The sequence below is a fragment of the Aotus nancymaae genome, unplaced genomic scaffold (genome assembly GCF_030222135.1).
Source record: "Aotus nancymaae isolate 86718 unplaced genomic scaffold, 86718_ANA_hifiasm-v0.15.2.pri h1tg000010l, whole genome shotgun sequence".
Lineage (NCBI taxonomy): Eukaryota > Metazoa > Chordata > Mammalia > Primates > Aotidae > Aotus > Aotus nancymaae.
The window spans coordinates 37,900,566-37,921,051 of NW_026988421.1; the positions used below are offsets into that span (position 1 = coordinate 37,900,566).

At 44.9% G+C, this 20,486-nt stretch overlaps 1 protein-coding gene and 1 pseudogene across 1 annotated transcript in view; both read right to left on the bottom strand.

Moving 5' to 3' along the window:
* KIF11 (kinesin family member 11) overlaps nucleotides 1-10,395 on the bottom strand; it is a 54,713-nt gene extending 44,318 nt beyond the window's left edge. The window contains exon 1 of the mRNA XM_012454781.3: nucleotides 10,074-10,395. Within this exon, the coding sequence (XP_012310204.1) occupies nucleotides 10,074-10,150 (77 nt within the window). The 5' untranslated portion in view covers nucleotides 10,151-10,395. The remainder of the gene's footprint in view (nucleotides 1-10,073) is intronic.
* A 449-nt stretch (nucleotides 10,396-10,844) lies between these two features.
* Nucleotides 10,845-11,385, bottom strand: LOC135273942 (small ribosomal subunit protein eS25-like; annotated as a pseudogene).
* Nucleotides 11,386-20,486: the final 9,101 nt, after the last annotated feature.

The window sequence follows — 20,486 nt, forward strand, 5'->3', positions numbered from 1 at the left end:
TAAGAACTTAGCCAGGCATGGCCTCATGCCTATAAATCCCAGCTACTCAGGAGGCTGAGGCAGGAGAATCACTTGAACCCAGGAGGTGAAGGTTGCAATAAGCTCAGATCATGCCATTACACTCCAGCCTGGGCAACAGAGCGAGACTCCATATCAAAAGAAAAAAAGAAAAGAAAAGAGGCCGGTCTTTGGCTAGAATCACGGGAAAAAAAAAGAAAAGAGGCCGGGTGCTATGGCTCATACCTCTAATCCCAGCACTTTGGGAGGCCAAGGTGGGCGGATCACCCGGCCAACATGGTGAAACCTTGTAACTACTAAAAATACAAAAGTTAGTTGGGTGTGGTGGTACATGCCTGTAGTCCCAGCTACTCAGGAGGCTGAGACAGAAGAATCGCTTAAACCAGGGAGTCAGAGGTTGCAGTAAGTGAGATTGCACCACTATACTCCAGCCTGGTGACAAAATGAGACTCCGTCTCAAAAAAACAAAAACAAAACAAAACAAAAAAGTTAGTGGAAGTGTAAATTAGTTCAATCACTGTGGAAGACAGTGTGGGGATTCCTCAAGCACCCAGAAATAAAATTCTATTTGACCCAGCAATCCCATTACTGGGTATATATCCAAAGGATTATAAATCGTTCTATTACAAAGACACATGCACACGTATGTTCATTGTGGTACTGTTTACAACAGCAAAGACTTGGAACCAACCCAAATGCCCACTGATGATAGACTGGACAGGGAAAATGTGGCACATATACACTATGGAATACTATGCAGCCATAAAAAATGATGAGTTCGTGTCCTTTTGTAGGCACATGGATGAATCTGGAAACCACCATTCTCAGCAAACTGACACAAGAACAGAAAATCAAACACTACATGTTCTCACTCATAGGCCAGTGTTGAATAATGAGAACACATGGACACAGAGAGGGGAGCATCACAAACTTCGGTCAGTTGGTGGGGACTAGGGGAGGGACTCGGGGGGTAGGGAGGTTGGGGAGGGATAACATGGGGAGAAATGCCAAATATAGTTGATGGGGGATGGAGGCAGCAAACCACATCGCCATGTATGTACCTATGCAGCAATCCTGTATGATCTGCACATGTACCCCAGAACCTAAAGTACAATAAAAAATATATTAAAAAAAAAAAGAGAGAGAGAGAGAAAACCCTAAAACTCAGGGGGACGCAGGGAGGGAGAGCATCAGGAAGAATAGCTAGTGCATGCTGGGCTTACTTAATACCTGGGTGATGGGATGATCTGTGCAGCAAACCACCATAGCACACATTTCACCTATGTAACAAACCTGTACATCCTGCACATGTACCCCAGGACTTAAAATAAAAGTTGATGGAAAAAAAAACAATAAAAATCAATACAAGTTAAATAGTTAAAAAAAAAAAAAAAAGGCAAGAAAAAGAAAACCCTAAAATTCCATGAAAAAGAAAAAAACTGTTAGAACTAATACATGAATTCAGCAAAGTAGCTAGATACCAAGTCAATATGCAAAATCCAGTTAATTTCTTTTTTTTTTTTTGAGATGGAGTCTTGCTCTGTTGCCAGGCTGGAGTACAGTGGCATGATCTCAGCTCACCACAACTTCCACCTCCAGGGATCAAGCAATTCTCCTGCCTCAGCCTCTCGAGTAACTGGGACTACAGGCACGTGCCACCATGCCTGGCTAATTTTTGTATTTTAAGTAGAGACGGGGTTTCACTATGTTGGCCAGGCTGGTCTTGAACTCATGTCCTCATGATCCGCCCACCTTGGCCTCCCAGCGTGCTAAGATTACAGGCATGAGCCACCGCACCCGGCCTCCAGTTACATTTCTATACACTAAGAATAAACAATCTGAAAAGGAAATTACAAAAATAATTCTATTTAAAAAGCATGAAAAAGAATAAAATATTAAGAATTAATTTAACCACGGAGGCAAAAGACTTATAAAATGAAAACTATAAAACAGTGCTGAGGCCAGGTGTGGTGGCTCACACCTGTAATCCCAGCACTTTGGGAAGCCTTGGGGGATGGATCACCTGAGGTCAGGAATTCATAACCAGCCTTACCAACATGGTGAAACCCTGTCTCTACTAAAAATACAAAAATTAGCTGGGTGTGGTGGTGCATATCTTTAACCCCAGCTACTCAGAAGCTGAGGCAGGAGAATCGCTTGAACCCAGGAGGTGGAGGTTGCAGTGAGCCGAGATTGCACCACTGCACTCCAGCCTAGGCAACAAGAGCAAAACTCCACCTAAAAAAAAAACAAAAAAAAAAACCTGCAGACAGAAATTAAGGGGCATAAATAAATGGGAACATATCCCTTGTTCATGAATGAAAGACAATATTGTTAAGATGCCAGGTGGGCGAGGTAGCTCACGCCTGTAATCCCAGCACTTTGGAAGGCTAAGGGGGGCGGATCATGAGGTCAGAAGATCAAGAACATCCTGGCCATGGTGAAACCACATCTCTACTAAAAACACAAAAATTAACCGGGCGTGGTAGCGTGCACCTATAGTCCCAACTACTCAGGAGGCTGAGGCAGAATTACTTGAGCCAGGGAGTCAGAGGTGGCAGTGAGCCAAGATCAGGCCACTGCACTCCAGCCTGGCAACAGAGCAAGACTCGGTCTCAAAAAAAAAAAAGGGGGGGTGCCAGGCACAGGGGCTCATGCCTGTAATCCTAGCACTCTGGGGAGCTGAGGTGGGCGAATCAAGAGGTCAGAAGTTTGAGACCAGCCTAGCCAACATGGTGAAACCTAATCTCTACTAAAACCACAAAAAAAAAAAAAAAAAAAGACACAGATGATGCCAAGACTACCCAAAGTGATCTACAGATTCAATGTAATCCCTATTAAAATACCAATGACATATTTTGCAGAAATAGAAAACTCTATCCTCAAATTCATAAGGAATCCCAAGGGAGTCCAAATAGCCAAAACAATCTTGAAAAAGAACAAAGCTGGAGGACTCACACTTCCTGATTTCAAAACTTACAACAAAGCTGCAATAATCAAAACCACGTGGTAATGACATAAAGACAGACTTAAGGCCGGGCGCGGTGGCTCATGCCTGTAATCCCAGCATTTTGGGAGGCTGAGGAGGGTGGATCATGAGGTCAGGTGCTAGAGACCAGCGTGACCAACATGGTAAAACCCTATCTCTACTAAAAACAAAAATTAGCTGGGCATGCTGGCGTGCACCTGTAATCCCAGCTACTCAGGAGGCTGAGGCAGGAGAATCGCTTGAACCCAGGAGGCAGAGGTTGTAGTGAACTGAGATCCCACCACTGCACTTCAGCCTGGCGATGGAGTGTGACTTCAGGAAAAAAAAAAAAGACAAGACAGACTTATAGACCATGGAACAGAATAGCCCTTAGAAATAAGCCCTCTTGCCAGGTGCAGTTGCTCACGCCTGTAATCCCAGCACTCTGGGAGGCCAAGGCGGGCGGATCATGAGGTCAGGAGTTTGAGAGCAGCCTGGCCAACATGGTGAAACCCCGTCTCTACTAAAATTACAAACATTAGCCAGGCGTAGTGGTGTGCACCTGTAATCCCAGCTACTCAGGAGGCTGAGGCATGAGAACTGCCTGAACCCAGGAGGTGGAGGTTACAGTGAGGCAAGGTCACACCAATGTACTCCAGCCTGGGAAAGGAAAAGAAAGGAAAGGAAACGGGAGGGGAGGAGGGAAGGGGAGGGGAGGGGAGAGGAAAAGAAAGGGGAAAGGAAGGAGGGAGGGAGGGAGGAAGGAAGGGAGGGAGGGAGGGAGGAAGGAAGGGAGGGAGGGAGGAAAGGGAAGGGAAGGGAGAGAGGGAGGGAGGGAGGGAGGGGAGGGGAGGGGAGGGGAGGGAAGGGAAGGGAAGCGAAGGGAAGGGAAGGGAAGGGAAAGGAAAGGAATAAAAGAAAAGAGGCCCTCTTATATATGGGCAAATGATTTTTAATAAGGTTGCCGAGACCACTCAATTGGAAAAAAGACAATCTTAGGCCAGGAGCAGTGGGTCATTCCTGTAATCCCAATACTTCGAGAGGCCCAAGTGGGAGGATCATGAGGTCAGGAGTTCAAGACCAGCCTGGCCAACATGGTGAAAACCCATCTCTACTAAAAATACAAAAAATTAGCCGGGTGTGGTGGTATGCACCTGTAATCCCAGCTAGCTACTCAGAGGCTGAGGCAGGAGAATCACGTGAACCCGGGAGACAGAGGTTGCAGTGATAGCAGGTCCCACCATTGCACTCCAACCTAGGCGACAATGTGAGACTCTGTCTTAAAAAAGAAAAAATAGCCGGAAGCGGTGGCTCACGCCTGTAATCCCAGCACTTTGGGAAGCCGAGGCAGGTGGATCACGAGGTCAAGAGATCGAGACCATCCTGATCAATATGGTGAAACCCCGTCTCTACTAAAAATACAAAAAATTAGCTGGGCATGGTGGCGCATGCCTGTAATCCCAGCTACTCAGGAGGCTGAGGCAGGAGAATTGCCTGAAACCAGGAGGTGGAGGTTGCGGTGAGCCGAGATCGCGCCATTGCATTCCAGCCTGGGTAACAAGAGCGAAACGACGTCTCAAAAAAAAAAGAAAAAATAGACCAGGCACGGTGGCTCACGCCTGTAATCCAAGTACTTTGGGAGGCCAAGGTAGGCAGATCACAAGGTCAGGAGTTTGGGACCAGCCTGGCCAACATGGTGAAACCCTGTCTCTACTAAAAATACAAAAATTAGCTGGGTGTGGTGGCAGGCGCCTATAGTCCCAGCTACTTGGGAGGCTGAGGCAGGAGAATCACTTGAACCCAGAAGGCGGAGGTGGTAGTGAGCCGAGGTCATGCCACTGCACTACAACCTGGGCAACAGAGCGAGACTCTGCCTCAAAAAAAAAAAAAAAAGAGCCGGGCACGGTGGCTCACGCCTATAATCCCAGCACTTTGGGAGGCCGAGGCACGTGGATCACGAGGTCAAGAGATCGAGACCATCCTGGTCAACATGATGAAACCCCGTCTCTACTAAAAATACAAAAATTAGCTGGGCATAGTGGCACATGCCTGTAGTCCCAGCTACTCGGGAGGCTAAGGCAGGAGAATTGCTTGAACCCAGGAGGCGGAGGTTGCGGTGAGCCGAGATCGCGCCATTGCACTCCAGCCTGGGTAACAAGAGCGAAACTCCATCTCAAAAAAAGAAAAAAATAAAGACAATCTTTTCAACAAATGGTGCTGGGAAACTAAATATCCATATGCAAAAGAATGAGGTTGGACCTTTATCTAACACAATATACAAAAATTAACTCAAAATGGATTAAAACTTTATGTAAGACCTAAAGCTATAAAACTCTTAGAAGAAAACATAAAGCAAAAGCTTCATAACAATAGATTTGGCAATGACTTCTTGGATATAATACCAAAGGCACAGGCCACAAAAACAAGACAAATTGGACTTCATAAAAATTTTAAAAGTTTGTGTATCAAAAAGCATCCCTGTAATCCCAGCTACCTGGGAGGCTGAGGTAGGAGGACTATTTGAGCCCAGGAGTTCACAACCAGCCTGGGCAATAAAGCAAGATACTATCTTTAAAGGCAGAAAAAAAAAAAAAAAGGCCGGGCATGGTGGTTTACACCTGTAATCCCAGCGCTATGGGAGGCCAAGGCAGGCACATCACCTGAGGTCAGGAGTTCAAGACCAGCCTGACCAACATGGTGAAACCACACCTCTACTAAAAATACAAAAAATTAGCCAGGCATGGTGGCACATACCTATAATCCCAGCTACTTGGGAGGCTGAAGCATAAGAATTGCTTGAACCTGGCAAGCAGAGGTTGCAGTGAGCCAAGATTGCACTCCAGCCTGGGTGACAGAGCGAGATTCTCTCAACATCTGTGTGGAGGAGACTGAAGACGACTGACCCCGGCAGCCAAGGTGTTGGAGCAGTTCATAGGCCAGACCCCTGTTCCCCAAAGCTAGATATATTATCAGATCCTTTGGTATCAGGAGAAATGAATAGATTGCCACCCAGTACACAGTGTGAAGGCCCAAAGCAGAAGAAATCCTGGAGGAAGGTCTAAAGGTGCAGGAGTGTGAATTAAGAAAGAACTTCTTGGATACTGGAAACTTTGGTTTGGAGATCCAGTAACACAGAGATTTGGGTATCAAATGTGACCCATCCATTTGATATCTACAGCCTGGACTTCTACGTGGTGCTGGGTAGGCCTGGTTTCAGCAATGCAGACACGGAGTGTAGAACAGGCTGCACTGGGGCCAAACACAGAATCAGCAAAGAGGAGGCCATGCGCTGGTTCCAAAAAGAAAAAAAAAAAAAGGAAAAGACAAGACAGTATCAACGAGTAAAAAGGCAACCCAAGTAATGGCGAAAAAATTTTTGCAGCTCATATATCCGAAAATATTCAAAATACATAGAAAACTCCTAAAACTCAACAACAAAAAAGTAAATCAATTTAAAAATGGGCAAAGGACTTAAATAGACACGCCTCCAAAGATATACAAATGCCCAGTAAACACATGAAAAGTTGCTCAACATCATTAATCATTAGGGAAATACAAATCAAAACTACAATGAGATACTACCTCACACCCAGTGGTATGGCTACTAAAAAAAAAGAAACAGAAAATAATGTTGGTGAGGATGTGGAGAAGTTAAAACACTTATGCACTGTTGGTGGGAATGTAAAATGGTCCAGCCACTGTTTGTCGGTTCCTCAAAAACTTAAAATAGAATTATCGGCCGGGCGCGGTGGCTCAAGCCTGTAATCCCAGCACTTTGGGAGGCCGAGGCGGGTGGATCACGAGGTCAAGAGATCGAGACCATCCTGGTCAACATGGTGAAACCCCGTCTCTACTAATACAAAAAATTAGCTGGGCACGGTGGCGCGTGCCTGTAATCCCAGCTACTCAGGAGGCTGAGGCAGGAGAATTGCCTGAACCCAGGAGGCGGAGGTTGTGGTGAGCCGAGATCGCGCCATTGCACTCCAGTCTGGGTATCAAGAGCGAAACTCCGTCTCAAAAAAAAAAAAAAAAAAAAAAAAAAGGCCGGGCGCGGTGGCTCAAGCCTGTAATCCCAGCACTTTGGGAGGCCGAGGCGGGTGGATCACGAGGTCAAGAGATCGAGACCATCCTGGTCAACATGGTGAAACCCCGTCTCTACTAATACAAAAAAAATTAGCTGGGCATGGTGGCGCGTGCCTGTAATCCCAGCTACTCAGGAGGCTGAGGCAGGAGAATTGCCTGAACCCAGGAGGCGGAGGTTGCGGTGAGCCGAGATCACGCCATTGCACTCCAGCCTGGGTATCAAGAGCGAAACTCCGTCTCAAAAAAAAAAAAAAAAAAAAAAAAAAAAAAAAAAAATAGAATTATCATATTACAAGCAATTATAATTTTTGGTAAATACCCAAAAGAATTGAAAATTGAAAACCCATATTCATAGCAACATTATTCATAATTGCTAAAATGAAGAAGCAACTCAAGTGTCCACTGCCATATGAAGGGATAAGCAAAATGTGGTATATGCATATAATAAATACTATTCAGCCTTAAAAAAGAAGGAAACCTTCTGATATTTGCTACAAAATAGTTGAACCTTGAGGACATCACACAAAGTAGGAATAAGCAAGTCACAAAAGGATAAATATTGTATTACAACTCCACTTACATGAAGTACGTAGAGTAGTCACAATCATAGACAGTAGAATGGTAGGTGTCAGGGGTTGAGGGGAGAGGGAAATGGGGAGTTATTGTTTAATGTGTATAGAGTTTCAGTTTTTCACGATGAAAAGAGTTATGGAGATGGATGGCAGTAATGACTGCAGAATATTATTATGTATTTAATATCATTGAACTGTGCACTTAAAGGTGGTTAAGATGGTAAATTTTATGTGTATTTGAAAACAATTTTTTGAATTGGGAAAAAATAGGGGAGGGAATAGATGGGGTATAAGAAAGATAGCCAGTAGCACATTATGTAGGGGTCTATAAACTTTAACCTATAGGTTGAAACTGGCCCTTGCCCTGCCAAAGATTTAAGAATGATTTTTACAGTTTTAAAGGGTTGTTTTTTTAAAAAAAAGAAAAAAGGATCAGAAAATAATGTACAAGAAACCACATGTGCCCAGGTGTGGTAGCTCCTATCTGTAATCCCATGGATCACCTGAGGTCAGGAGTTTGAGACCCGCCTGGCCAACATGGTGAAACCCGGTCTCTACTAAGAACACAAAAATTATCCAGGCATGGTGGTATGCACCTGTAGTCCCAGCTACCTGGGAGGCTGAGGTGGAAAATTGCTTGAACCTGGGAGGCAGAGGCTGCAGTGAGCTGAGATTGTACCACTGCACTACAGCCTGAGTGACAGAGCGAGACTCTGTCTCAAAAAAAATAAACCACACATGACCTGTAAAGCCTAGAGTATTTAAATAAAATAACTATTTATTTATCTGGGTCCTTTACAGAAAAGGCTTGCCAACCCAAGGACCTCATAACTCCTAAGTTGCCTATTTACTAAAGCTTAATAACAGACTTGTACCAGGAAGGCTATTTGAAAGAAGGCATATGCCCTAAGTGCATGCAAACAAAAAAAAAAAAAGAAAGAAAAAGGCTGCCCGGGCCTGGTGGCTTGCACCTGTAATCCCAGCACTTTGGGAGGACGAGGTGGGCAGATCACCTGAGGTCAGGAGTTCAAGACTAGTCTGACCAACATGGAGAAACCCCGTCTTAAAAAAAAAAAAAAAAAAAAAAGGGCTAATCTGAAAATCTGAAAAGAAAAAAAAAAATCTCTTTACATAAAAATTATTGTAAATTTTTTTTACAATACACAAGATACAAGCAAAGTACCATTCTATTCATTGGTGATAAAGTAAATCTATTCTATGGCAAGGCTTGAAATATATGCGGATCATAAACATCAAGTTCAAGATAATGGTTAACTGTGGGCAGAGGAAAAGGGATGGAGTGGGGAAAGAGGGGACTCCAGCAATGATTGTTTTGTTTCTTAATCTGAATTATGAACACATATGTTTATTGCATTATTCTTAATAAGTTTTTCTAAGTCTGAAGTATTTTGTAACTAATATTTAAAAAAGAAACCAAATAAAGGCACACGGAAAAGGTAATATTGCCTGATTTTATTAAACAACCAAAATAATTTTAAAATTTGCACTTGTTATATGCACTGCAGTTTTAAATAAAAATCTTCAAAACAAGCAACTACTAACAGAAGGCCCAGATTACAGCTGGTAAGTGTCACTGGCCAGACTTAGGATTGCCAGCAAATCTCTCTTGCGCCTAGTTTAGAAAGGTTTACAGAAAAGTTGCAACAGCAACTGTTAACAACAGCCACAAAAACAGACACACAAAACACACATACTCAGTAAACTGTGGAGAGCCTCTAAAAAGTTGAATAAATCAATTCTAACTAAGCAACAGTTTCTAACTCATTTTAAAATTAAGAAGTTATTTGGAAACCAGTCAGGGGAGAGCCGAACACCCCTCCACATCCCCTTATCTCGAAAAATCCGTTAATTTGGTCTATGAATAAACAGGCAGATGAAAAGGAAAACTGCAGCACAATCAGAAATTTACACTAGCTTAAATTGCCTTGATCTTTTAAAAACAAACACTTTATAACTTAATTGTTTACATACAGAGATGTTTACTTGTTTAGTAGGGATGAAGAAAATACTGCATCTAGAATAAAGATAATAAGTGATTGATTGCTTTTTAGAGGTGATAATACCAACTTTGTAAGGGCTAAACCATCTGCAAAACAGGTATTCAGTCTTACTTCCAAACTGACAAACTACATGAAGTAGCATATAAAAGTGACACCTAAATCTTTATTGACTATAGTTTAAAATAAGAACGCACTTTTCAGTATGGAACAGTGATCAAACTAAACATCCTATTTTCTCCTGAAAATCAGACACACACAGCAACCGTGTGTCATTTTTATTGAACAGAACACGGACAACAAAGAAACTGGGACCCTCAGGAAATGCAAACAAAATCCCTCTCCCCAAACCGCGCAGGAGGGGGCCCAGCAGCAAAGCCCCGGCGCTCGGAATCCTGTCAGCCCTCTCCCTACCTGCATCTCACCACCACCTGGATGTTCTTCCCCTTCTCCTCTTTCTTCTTCGCAGACGAATTTGGCTGCGACGCCATGACGGTCCCCGCCAAAAAATCAACGCCTGGCCGCAGCCTTGGGCGCCGTGGGGCACGTAGGGGCTTGGCGGCAGACGGGAGCCTGAGTCTCCCTGGCCCGTGCTGGGCGCTGGAGTAGCCTGGAGGATTGACGCGCGGAGCTCGGCGTCCCCGCTCTCCACCCGGTACTCTGGCCGTGGCGTTGGTCCCGCACCAGCCGGTGCCACCAAATCACCAATCTCGTCTCCGCCCAAAGTCCCAGAAACCGAGAAACGCCTCGGCGCCTCAATTTGAAAAAGGGGTCGAGTAGCCAGACCAATGGCTGCGCGGGCGCGCAAGGCACCATGGGACGTAGTGTCCTCACCGGAGCCCCGCCCTCAGGGCGTGACCTCCAGTAACGTAAAGAGCTGGTCTGTCAGCTCGCTCCGGAACTCAGTAGTCCGGAGCTGAGACGCAGGAGAGGAGTGTGGAATTTCAGCGTACCGTGTCTCAACTTACGTGACGTCTCTGGCCCAAAATTCCCTCATCTGCGCAGAGGAAATACTAGTAACCATCTCAGAGGGTTACGGGGAGAATAAATGAGCTTATGCAATAAATAGATTGGAATATATGGTAAGCGCTCTCCATGATTATACTTATTAGAGAATTGTAAGAGGGCAATGGAAGCACCGAAGAGAAGCGAACCTCCTTCCTGGAGGCAGAGACCAAAATAGACTTTTTTTTTTTATTTAATAAAGTTTTATTTTTCCAAATGTACAGTTGGTTGGACCTATTCATGCATCTTCACCAGCAGCTGGAGCATCTCCACCCTTGGTATTTCTGGTGTAAATTACTTGAGCACTGTGCTTTGAAACCAGTTTGATAAGTCCTTTGCTAAGGAGTTCCTGAAGGGCTGCCCTGGCAAGGGAGCCTCGAGTCTTCAGTCTCTCGGAGACCACAGCTGGAGTTATAAGTTTATAGTTGGGAACTTCCTTACAGAGTTTGTCATAGGTAGCTTTGTCAAACAAGACTAAGTTATTGAGCTTGTCCCGAACTTTGCCTTTGGACCACTTCTTTTTGGCCTTGCCCCCGGTTTGTTCACTGGGTCTTTGTCTTTCTTGGCCGACTTTCCGGCGTCTTTCTTCTTCTTGTCGTCCTTGGGCGGCATTGCGAAGCTCGGAGAGCAACGGCGAACACTACAACCGCGCTAAGATGTCGGACAAAAAGGAAGCGCCACTCAAAAACCTTTTTTTTTTTTTTTTTTGAGACGGAGTCGGCCGGGCGTGGTGGCTCACGCCTGTAATCCAAGCACTTTGGAGGCCAAGGCGGGCGGATCACGTGAGGTCGGGAGTTCAAGACCAGCCTGACCAACATGGTGAAACTCCTTCAAAAAAAAAAAAATTAAAAGAAAGAGACGGAGTCTCGGCTCTTGTCACTCAGACTGGAGTGCAGTGGCGCGATCTCGGCTTACGGCAACCTCCGCCTCCCTCAGCCCCCAGGTAGGTGGGATTACAGATGCATGCCACCACGCCTGGCTATGTTGTATTTTTAGTAGAGATGTGGTTTCACCATGTTGACCAGGCTGGTCTCGAACTCCTGACCTCAGATGATCCCCACCCCCACCCCCATGTCCGCCTCGGCCTCCCAAAGTGCTGGGATTACAGGCATGAGCCACCCCGCCCGGCCCAGAATAGTCTTGAAGAATTATTAGTGTTGGGCTCAGTGGCTCACGCCTGTAATCTTAACATTTTAACAGGCCGAGGTAGGAGGATGCTTGAGGCCAGAAGTTTGAGACCAGACTGGGCGACATAGGGGGAACCCCACTACCACCGCCGCCAACACACATGCGTCTCAACAACAACAACAACAACAACAACAACAAAAATGGGGGAAAAAATAGCCTGGTGTGGTGCGTGCCTGTTCTCCCCACTACTCACGAGGCTGAGGCGGAAGGAACGCTGAACACAAGAGATCAAGGCTGCAGTGAGCCGGGATTATGCCACTAGATTATTCCAGCCTAGGCGACAGAGCAATAACCTTTCTCAAAAAAAAAAAGAAAAAGAGTAATTAGGAAGTGTTAAGAGATAACGCTACTACAGGTTCCAAATCGTGATGAAATGGACACTGAATGCCATTTGGAGGACTCTAATTCATCATCGATAAAGCGACTCCAAGCAAGAAAGCAGGGTCCGAGCAAATTTTAGAACGACTGCACTGATCGACTGACGCAGGCCGCCGGCACGCTCCGCCTTTCCGCGCGGCGCAGCGGGCGGTCGCGTCTCAAGGAGGCTGCGCAAAAGTCAGCTGCCGCGGCCTACGAATCCCAGTATGCAGCGCTCGCTGGGGCCTGCGCGCTCTCTGCCCACTCCCTCCTGCTGCAGGCGAACTCTTCAGCGTCTTAGCGGTTCCTGGCGTGACTCGACTGCTGTAGGTGTGGGACGCCCTACCAGGAAATACTGAAACAGAAGCCTATGCCGCAGTCGGTTCTTGCAACTGCGCTTCTGGGCCACACAACACATGGGAACCTATTAACTAACCGGTGCAGTGGAGAGCTCTTACGTCCTTTTTGTGTTCCTCCACTTACTAATGCCCTACATGCACCCCGCCCCAAGGAAATATCTACATCCACAGCTCCTTCCGCTGGTCATCTCTATTTTGCGTAGCCAGCTGTCTATTGATATCTCCTCTTAGGTGGCTCCCTGGCATTTCAAAATGGGACCTGTCCCAGACTGAACTCTTATCTTCTTACTCCACGCTAATCTTTCTTATCTAGACACTGGTACTAACCAGAACCTTTGATTCCTCCACGTGTAGTGGAGTGGTGTTGATTTTATCTCCTCTGCGATCACCCTAGTCCAAGGCTCTTATCTCTTACCTGTACCACTGTCATCCACCTCCTTAACAAGTCTCACTTCTGCTCTTTTCTCCTCCCTCCGACCCCTCTACTACATTTACTCAGCAAGGGAAATGTCTTTTAAGAAACAAGTAAGACCATGCTCTTCATCTGCTTTTTAATCTTACACTAGCTTCTTATTTGTATTTGGTATGAAATCCAAACTCTTTACCATGCCCTGTAGGGTCCTCATGATCTGGCCCTTGTCCATACCATCAACTAAAGGCACTTGCCAAAAATCTCATTACCATGCTTCAGAGCTCCTAGCTTTTTCCTGTGGCCGGGCCCTTGCCCTGAACTCTGTTTGGCTCTTTGCATGGCTTACCCATTCTCATTCTTCAGCTCTCAATGGAACTTTCTCTTTTAAAAAGAGCTTTCCTGACCACCCTAATAAAGCACATTCCTCATAATTTCCTTTTTCTTTTTCTTTTTTTTTGAGACAGAGTGTCGCTCTGTCCCCCATGCTGAAATGCAGTGGTGGGATCTCGGCTCACTGCAACCTCCGCCTCCTGGGTTCAAGGGATTCTTGTGCCTCAGCCTCCTGAGTAGGTAAGGTTACAGGCACCCCACTACGCCCAGCTAATTTTTTTGTATTTTTAGTAGACACTGGGTTTTAGAATGCTGGCCAGGCTGGTCTCAAACTCCTGACCTCAAGTAATCCGCCCTTCTCAGCCTCCCAAAGTGCTGGGCTTAGAGACGTGAGCCACTGTACCTAGCCTTCCTCTTACAATTTTCTATCTCAGAACCCTGTCTATTTTCTTCATAACACTACAGTCTGTAATTACATTGTTAATATATCGTGTGTCTCCATGGATAGAATGTAAGTTTCATTAGGGACCCAGTCTTTTTGTTCAGTATTATTTTCCCAGTGTCTTGAACAGAGTCTTACACAAAGTAAGGCTTTACTCAATAAATATACATTGAGGATCTGAAGGAAATTACTAAGCCTCTATCAGCCTTGGTTTCCTCATCTGTAAAATGGAGATAATAATTATTATTGTGAGGACTAAAATAACATATATAAAGTGCCTGGAATATAATAGGAAAAAAATCTTAATTTCTTCTTTTTTTTTTTGAGACAGAGTCTCACTCTGTTGCCCAGGCTGGAGTGCAGTGGCGTGATATTGGCTCACTGCAGCCTCCACCTCCTGGGTTCAGGCAATTCTTCTGCCTCAGCCTCCCAAGTGACTGGGACTACAGGTGCATGCCACCACGCCTGGCTAATTTTTTTTTTTTTATAGTAGAGACCGGGTTTCACCATCTTGGCCAGGCTGGTCTCGAACTCCTGACCTCATGATCCACTCACCTCAGCCTCCCAAAGTGCTGGGATTACAGGTGTGAGCCACTGTGCCTGGACTAATTTCTTCTTTTCTTTCATTTTGCTTTGGTTTTTTTGAGTCAGGGTCTCCCTGTCACCAAGGCTGGAGTACATTGCACCATCATGGCTCACTGAAGCCTGAACCTCCTGGGCCCAAGGGATCCTCCCATCTCAGCCTCCTGAGTAGCTGGGACTGTAGGCAGAAGCCACTACACCTGGCTAATTTTGTTTTCCTTTGATAGAGATGGGAGTCTCCCTTTGTTGCCCAGGCTGGTCTTGAACTCCTGGCCTCAAATAATTCTCCCACCTCAGCCTCCCAAAGTGCTGGTATTACAGGCGCTGAGCCTTTTTCCTTTCTCTTTAGTAAATATCCAAACAATATTTACATTAACAGTCAAATAGGTTGACACAAGAAATTCAAGAGTCTCCATTTGATAATAGATATAGCTACCATTTATCTAGGGTTTACAATGAGTCAAACTCCATGCTAAAGGCTTTGTGTGCATCATCTCATTTTATCTTCAGAAAAACTTTCTGAAATAAAACTTATTTTCCACTACTTTATCAGCAAACTGGCCAAATAAGTTTGTCTGTAATCATACAGCATATGACCATACTTTTTTTTTTTTTTTTTTTTTTTGAGATAGAATCTGGCTGTCACCCAGGCTGGAGTGTAATGGCCTGATCTTGGCTCACTGCAACCTCCGCCTCCTGGGTTTAAGCTGCCTCGGCCTCCCAAAAGCTGGGATTACAGGTGCCCACCACCACACCTGGCTAATTTTTCTATTTTTAGTAGAGATGGGGTTTCACCATCTTGGCCAGGTCCGCTGGTCTCGAACTCCTGACCACTTGATCCACTTGCCTTGCCCTCCTAAAGTGCTGGGGTTACAGGTGTGAGCCACAGTGCCCGGCCCCTACTTAAACTTTAATCATAGTGTAAGATTAAGTATTGGGGAAGGAACTTAGAATTCTTTCCTATTCTGGCCCAGCTCAGTGGCTCACGCTTGTAATCCCAGCACTTTGGGAGGCCAAGGCGGGTGGATCACCTGAGGTCAGGAGTTTGAAACCAGCCTGATCAACAAGGTGAAACCCCATCTCTACTAAAAACACAAAAATTAGCTGGGCATGGTGGCAGGTGCCTGTAATCCCAGCTATTCAGGAGGCTGAGACAGAAGTGCTTGAACCCAGGAGGTGGAGGTTGCAGTGAGCTGAGATCATGCCACTGCACTCCAGCCCAGGCAACAGAGCAAGACTCCATCTCAAAAAAAAAAAACAAAACTTTCTCATTCCAACACCCAAATTCTCTTAACTACTGTCTTTCGCACCGAATTTTTTTCATTTGCTAAATGCACATGAATCCACTTTTATTATACTCTTTTTGAAGTGCTTACTGTGGGCCTGGCAATGAATGCGCAGGCTGAATTATTGTACTTGCCCTCAGGGCTAAGTCTAATAGAGAGAGCCAGGGTCTTATGGCCATGTGTAAGTGTTGTGTTGCACTAAGCAGGTCCCTGAAATGTCATTTTACATTGCCTTTGTTGAGTTCAAACTACTCAGGCTAATAATCAACATTTCTCCGCTGAGCATGGTGGCTCACACCTGTAATCCCAGCACTTTAGGAGGGCAAAACGGGTGAATCACCTGACATCAGAGTTCAAGACCAGCCTGGCCAAGATGGCAAAACCCTGTCTCTACTAAAAATACAAAAATTAGCTGGGTGTGGTGGCACGTGCCTGTAATCCCAGCTACTCGGGAGGCTGAGGCAGGAGAATCGCTTGAACCCTGAAGCCAGAGGTTGCAGTGAGCCGAGATCACGCCATTGCACTCCAGCCTGGGCAACAGAGCCAGGCTCCATCTCAAAACAAACAAACAAAAATTAGCTGGGGCTGGGCAAGATAGCTAACACCTGTAACCCCAGCACTTCAGGAGGCCAAGGTGGATGAATCACGAGGTCAGGAGTTCGAGACCACCCTGGCCAACACAGTGAAACGCTGTCTCTACTAAAAATACAAAAATCAGCTAGGTGTGGTGGTGAGTGCCTGTAATCCCAGTTACTCGGGAGGCTGAGGCAAAGAGAATCGCTTGAAACAGGAGGCGGAGGTTACAGTGAGCCAAGATCATGGCACTGCACTCCAGCCTGAGCAACAGAGTGAGACTCCGTCTCAAAATAAATAAATACAATAAAAATTAAAAATAAAATAAGCTGGGCATGGTTGCTCATGCCTGTAATCCCAACACTTTGGGAGGCCAAGGTGGGCAGATCACAAGGTCTGGAGTTCAAGACCAGTCTGGCCAACATAGTGAAACCTGTCTTTACTAAAAATACAAAAGATTAGCCGGATGTGGTGGTGTGCACCTGTAGTCCCAGCTTCTTGGGAGGCTGAGGCAGCAGAATTGCAAGAACCCGGGAGGCGGAGGTTGCTGTGAGGCAAGATCGTGCCATTGCATTCCAGCCCGGTCAACAGTGTGAGACTCAGTCTCAAAAAGATAAATAAATAAATAATAGGCCGGGCGCAGTGGCTCACGCCTGTAATCCCAGCACTTTGGAAGGCCGAGGCGGGTGGATCACGAGGTCAAGAGATCGAGACCATCCTGGTCAACATGGTGAAACCCCGTCTCTACTAAAATACAAAAAATTAGCTGGGCATGGTGGTGCGTGCCTGTAATCCCAGCTACTCAGGAGGCTGAGGCAGGAGAATTGCCTGAACCCAGGAGGCGAAGGTTGAGGTGAGCCGAGATTGCGCCATTGCACTCCAGCCTGGGTAACAAGAGCGAAACTCCGTCTCAGAAAAAAATAAATAAATAAGTAAATAAATAAAAATAAAAATAAAAAATAAATAATAAAATAAAATTAATAATAAACAATAGATTAAGAGTGATATCTTAGTCATTTTTGTATACCACTTAGTAGCAAGCACAGTGCTTAGCAAATGCTTGCCAAATGCATATTTGCTGAATCTGATCAAATCTGTGGATGTAACTACCATTTACGGGAAATATAGGAAACAAACACCTTAAGTCACATTGTAAGAATACAGTCAGCAGGCCAGGTGTGGTGGCTCATGCCTGTAATCTCAGCACTTTGGGAGGCTGAGGTGGGTGAATCACTTGAGGTCAGAAGTTTGAGACTAGCCTGGGCAATATGGTGAAACCCTGTCTCTACTAAAAATACAAAAAAATTGATCAAGTGTGGCAGTGCATGCCTGTAACTCCTGCTACTCAGGAGGCTGAGGCAGGAAAATGGTTTGAACCCAGGAGATGGAGGTTGCAGTGAGCTGAGGTCACTCCATTGCACTCCAGCCTGGGCAACAAAAGCAAAACTCCGTTTTAAAAAAATAAAAATAAAAAAGAATACAGTCAGCAAAATTTAGAATGTTTGGAACAGGACAGGACAAATAACTCCTTTGACAAATAAATTGCAAAATAAAAAAGAGGTGGGAGAGGGTGGGCGTGGTGGCTGATACCTGTAATCCTAGCACTTTGGGAGGCCCAGGCGGGCAGATAACCTCTTAGGAGTTCAAGACCAGCCTGGCCAACATGGTAAAACCCCATCTCTACTAAAAAAATACAAAAATTAGCCAGGCATGGTGGCATATGCCTGTAATCCCAGCTACTCAGGAGGCTGAGACAGGAGAATTGCTTGAACCAAGGAGGCGAAGGTTGCAGTAAGCCAAGATCATGCCACTACACTCCAGCCTGGGTGACAGAGACAAGACTCTTGAAAAAAAAAAAAAGTGGAGAGAGAAATCTATGAATTGAAGAAGACTTAAAATTGACAAGCTTTAACAAGCTTTTTTATAAAATTTTATGTGAAATTGAAAAGGGCCAGAAAATCCAAGCCAATTCTTCTTTTTTTTATTTTTTGTTTTTCTTTTTTTTTTTGCCAATTCTTAAAGAAGAATCTGGGCCGGGCTTGGTGGCCCACGCCTGTAATCCAAGCACTTTGGAGGCCAAGGTGGGCAGATCACCTAAGGTTGGCAGCTCAAGACCAGCCTGACCAACATGGTGAAACCCTGTCTTAAAAAGAAAAAAAAAAAAGAAGAAGAAGAAGAATCTGGACCACATATGCTTCCAAATATTAAGAATTATTGGGCCGGGTGTGGTGGCTCACGTCTGTAATCCCAGCACTTTGGGAGGCCAGGGCAGGCAGATTACCTGAGGTCAGGAGTGCTTTCTTTTTTTTTCTTTTTTTGAGATGGAGTCTCGCTCTGTTGCCCGGGCTGGAGTGCAGTGGCATGATCTTGGCTCACTGCAACGTCCACCTCCCAGGTTCAAGCAATTCTCCTGCCTCAGCCTCCCAAGTAGCTGGGATTACAGGTATGCTCCACCACGCCTGGCTAATTTTTGGATTTTTAGTAGAGACGGGGTTTCACCATGTTAGCCAGGCTGGTCTCGAACTCCTGATCGTGTGATCTGCCCTCCTTGGCCTCCCAAAGTGCTGGGATTACAGGCGTGAGCCACTATGCCCAGCCAGAAGTGCTTTTGAGACCAGCCTGGCCAACATGGTGAAACCCTGTCTCTACCAAAAATACAAAAATTAGCCGGGCATGATGGCTCACCCCTGTAATCCCAGCTACTTGGGAGGCTGAGGCAGGAGAATCGCTTGAACTAGGGAGTCAGAGGTGGCAGTGAGCTGAGATCACACCCACTGCACTCCAGTCTGGCGACAGAGAGACTCAGTCTCAAAAAAAGTAATCCCAGCACTTTGGGAGGCTTGAGGTGGGAGGATCATCTGAGGTCAGTAGTCCAAGACCAGCCTGACCAATATTGTGAAACTCCGTCTCTACTGAAAAAAAAAAAAAAATTAGCCAGATGTGGTGGTGGACACCTGTAATTCCAGCTCTTCTGAGAGGCTGAGGCAGGAAAATCACTTGAACCTGGAAGGCAGAGGGTGCAGTGAGCTGAGATCATGCCACTGCATTCCAGCCTGGGCAACAGAGCCAGACTCTGTCTTAAAAAAAAAAAAAAAGAAAAGAAAGAGAGAAAATAAAGAATGTGAACAAACAAAAATCATACTAAAAAAATATGGATAAATCTCTCCAGATAGTAAAAGAAAGCCAGACCCAAAAGAAGATATACTGTATAAGTCCATTTATATTAAATTGTTAACCAGGCAAAACTAATTTAGCGTGTTAGAAGTCAGGTAGCCAGGCGCGGTGGCTCACGCCTGTAATCCTAACACTTTGGGAGGCTGAGGTGGGTGGATCACCTGAGGTCAGGAGTTCAAGACCAGCCTGGCCATCATGGTGAAACCCCATCTTTAAAAAAAATAAAAAAAGAAGTCAGGTTAGTGGTTACCATTGGTGTGACAGTGACTGAAAGAGAGAATAAGGGAGAGCTTCTGGGTGTGTTTACAGGGATGTGTTCAGTTTTTGAAAATTCACTGAGCTGTACAGTTATCACTTGTTTACTTTTCTGTTTGCAGTACTTCAATAAACTCTTCAAAAAAAGATAATCTTCAAAAGATACAAAACAAAATAAACATATTAATCAAATGAAGTGTTTTTTTTCTTGTTTGGATCCTGATTTGAACAAACCTATTGTAAAAAGAAAAATCTGAGGCAATCAGGATAAAGTGGGAATGCTGAGGAAAGTGGGAACACTGACTAGATATTTGATATTAAGTAATTATATTAATATTTTAGGTATGTTTGCACCTGCAGATTTTCTTTAAGTCCTTTGAGATACATACTGAAATATTAAGAGATGAAATATTAATAATATGATGCTCAGTATTTGGTTCAGATTGATTTAGTGGAGGTTGAGGGACTAGGAGGAAAAGATAGAACAATATTGGCCATGAACTGGTGATTACAGAAGCTAAATAATGAATGGATATCTGGAGTATTTATTTACTGACATTGGCTGTAGAATTCTAAAATCGTATTTTTCAAAATGTTTTTAGCCTAAATCACAGAATCTATGTTGACATTGTTGGGCTATAGAATTCTAAAATCATGTTTTGCCTGGAATAGTTGTATTATTTTCCTTGCTTTTGTGTATGTTTAAATTGTTCCATAATACAAAGTTTTTTTTGTTTTTTTTGTTTTTTAATGAGACCAAGTTTTGCTCTTGTCGCCCAGGCTGGAGTGCAATGGTGTGATCTTGGCTCACTGCAACCTCTGCCTCCCAGGTTCAAACAATTCTCCTGCCTCAGCCTCCCAAGT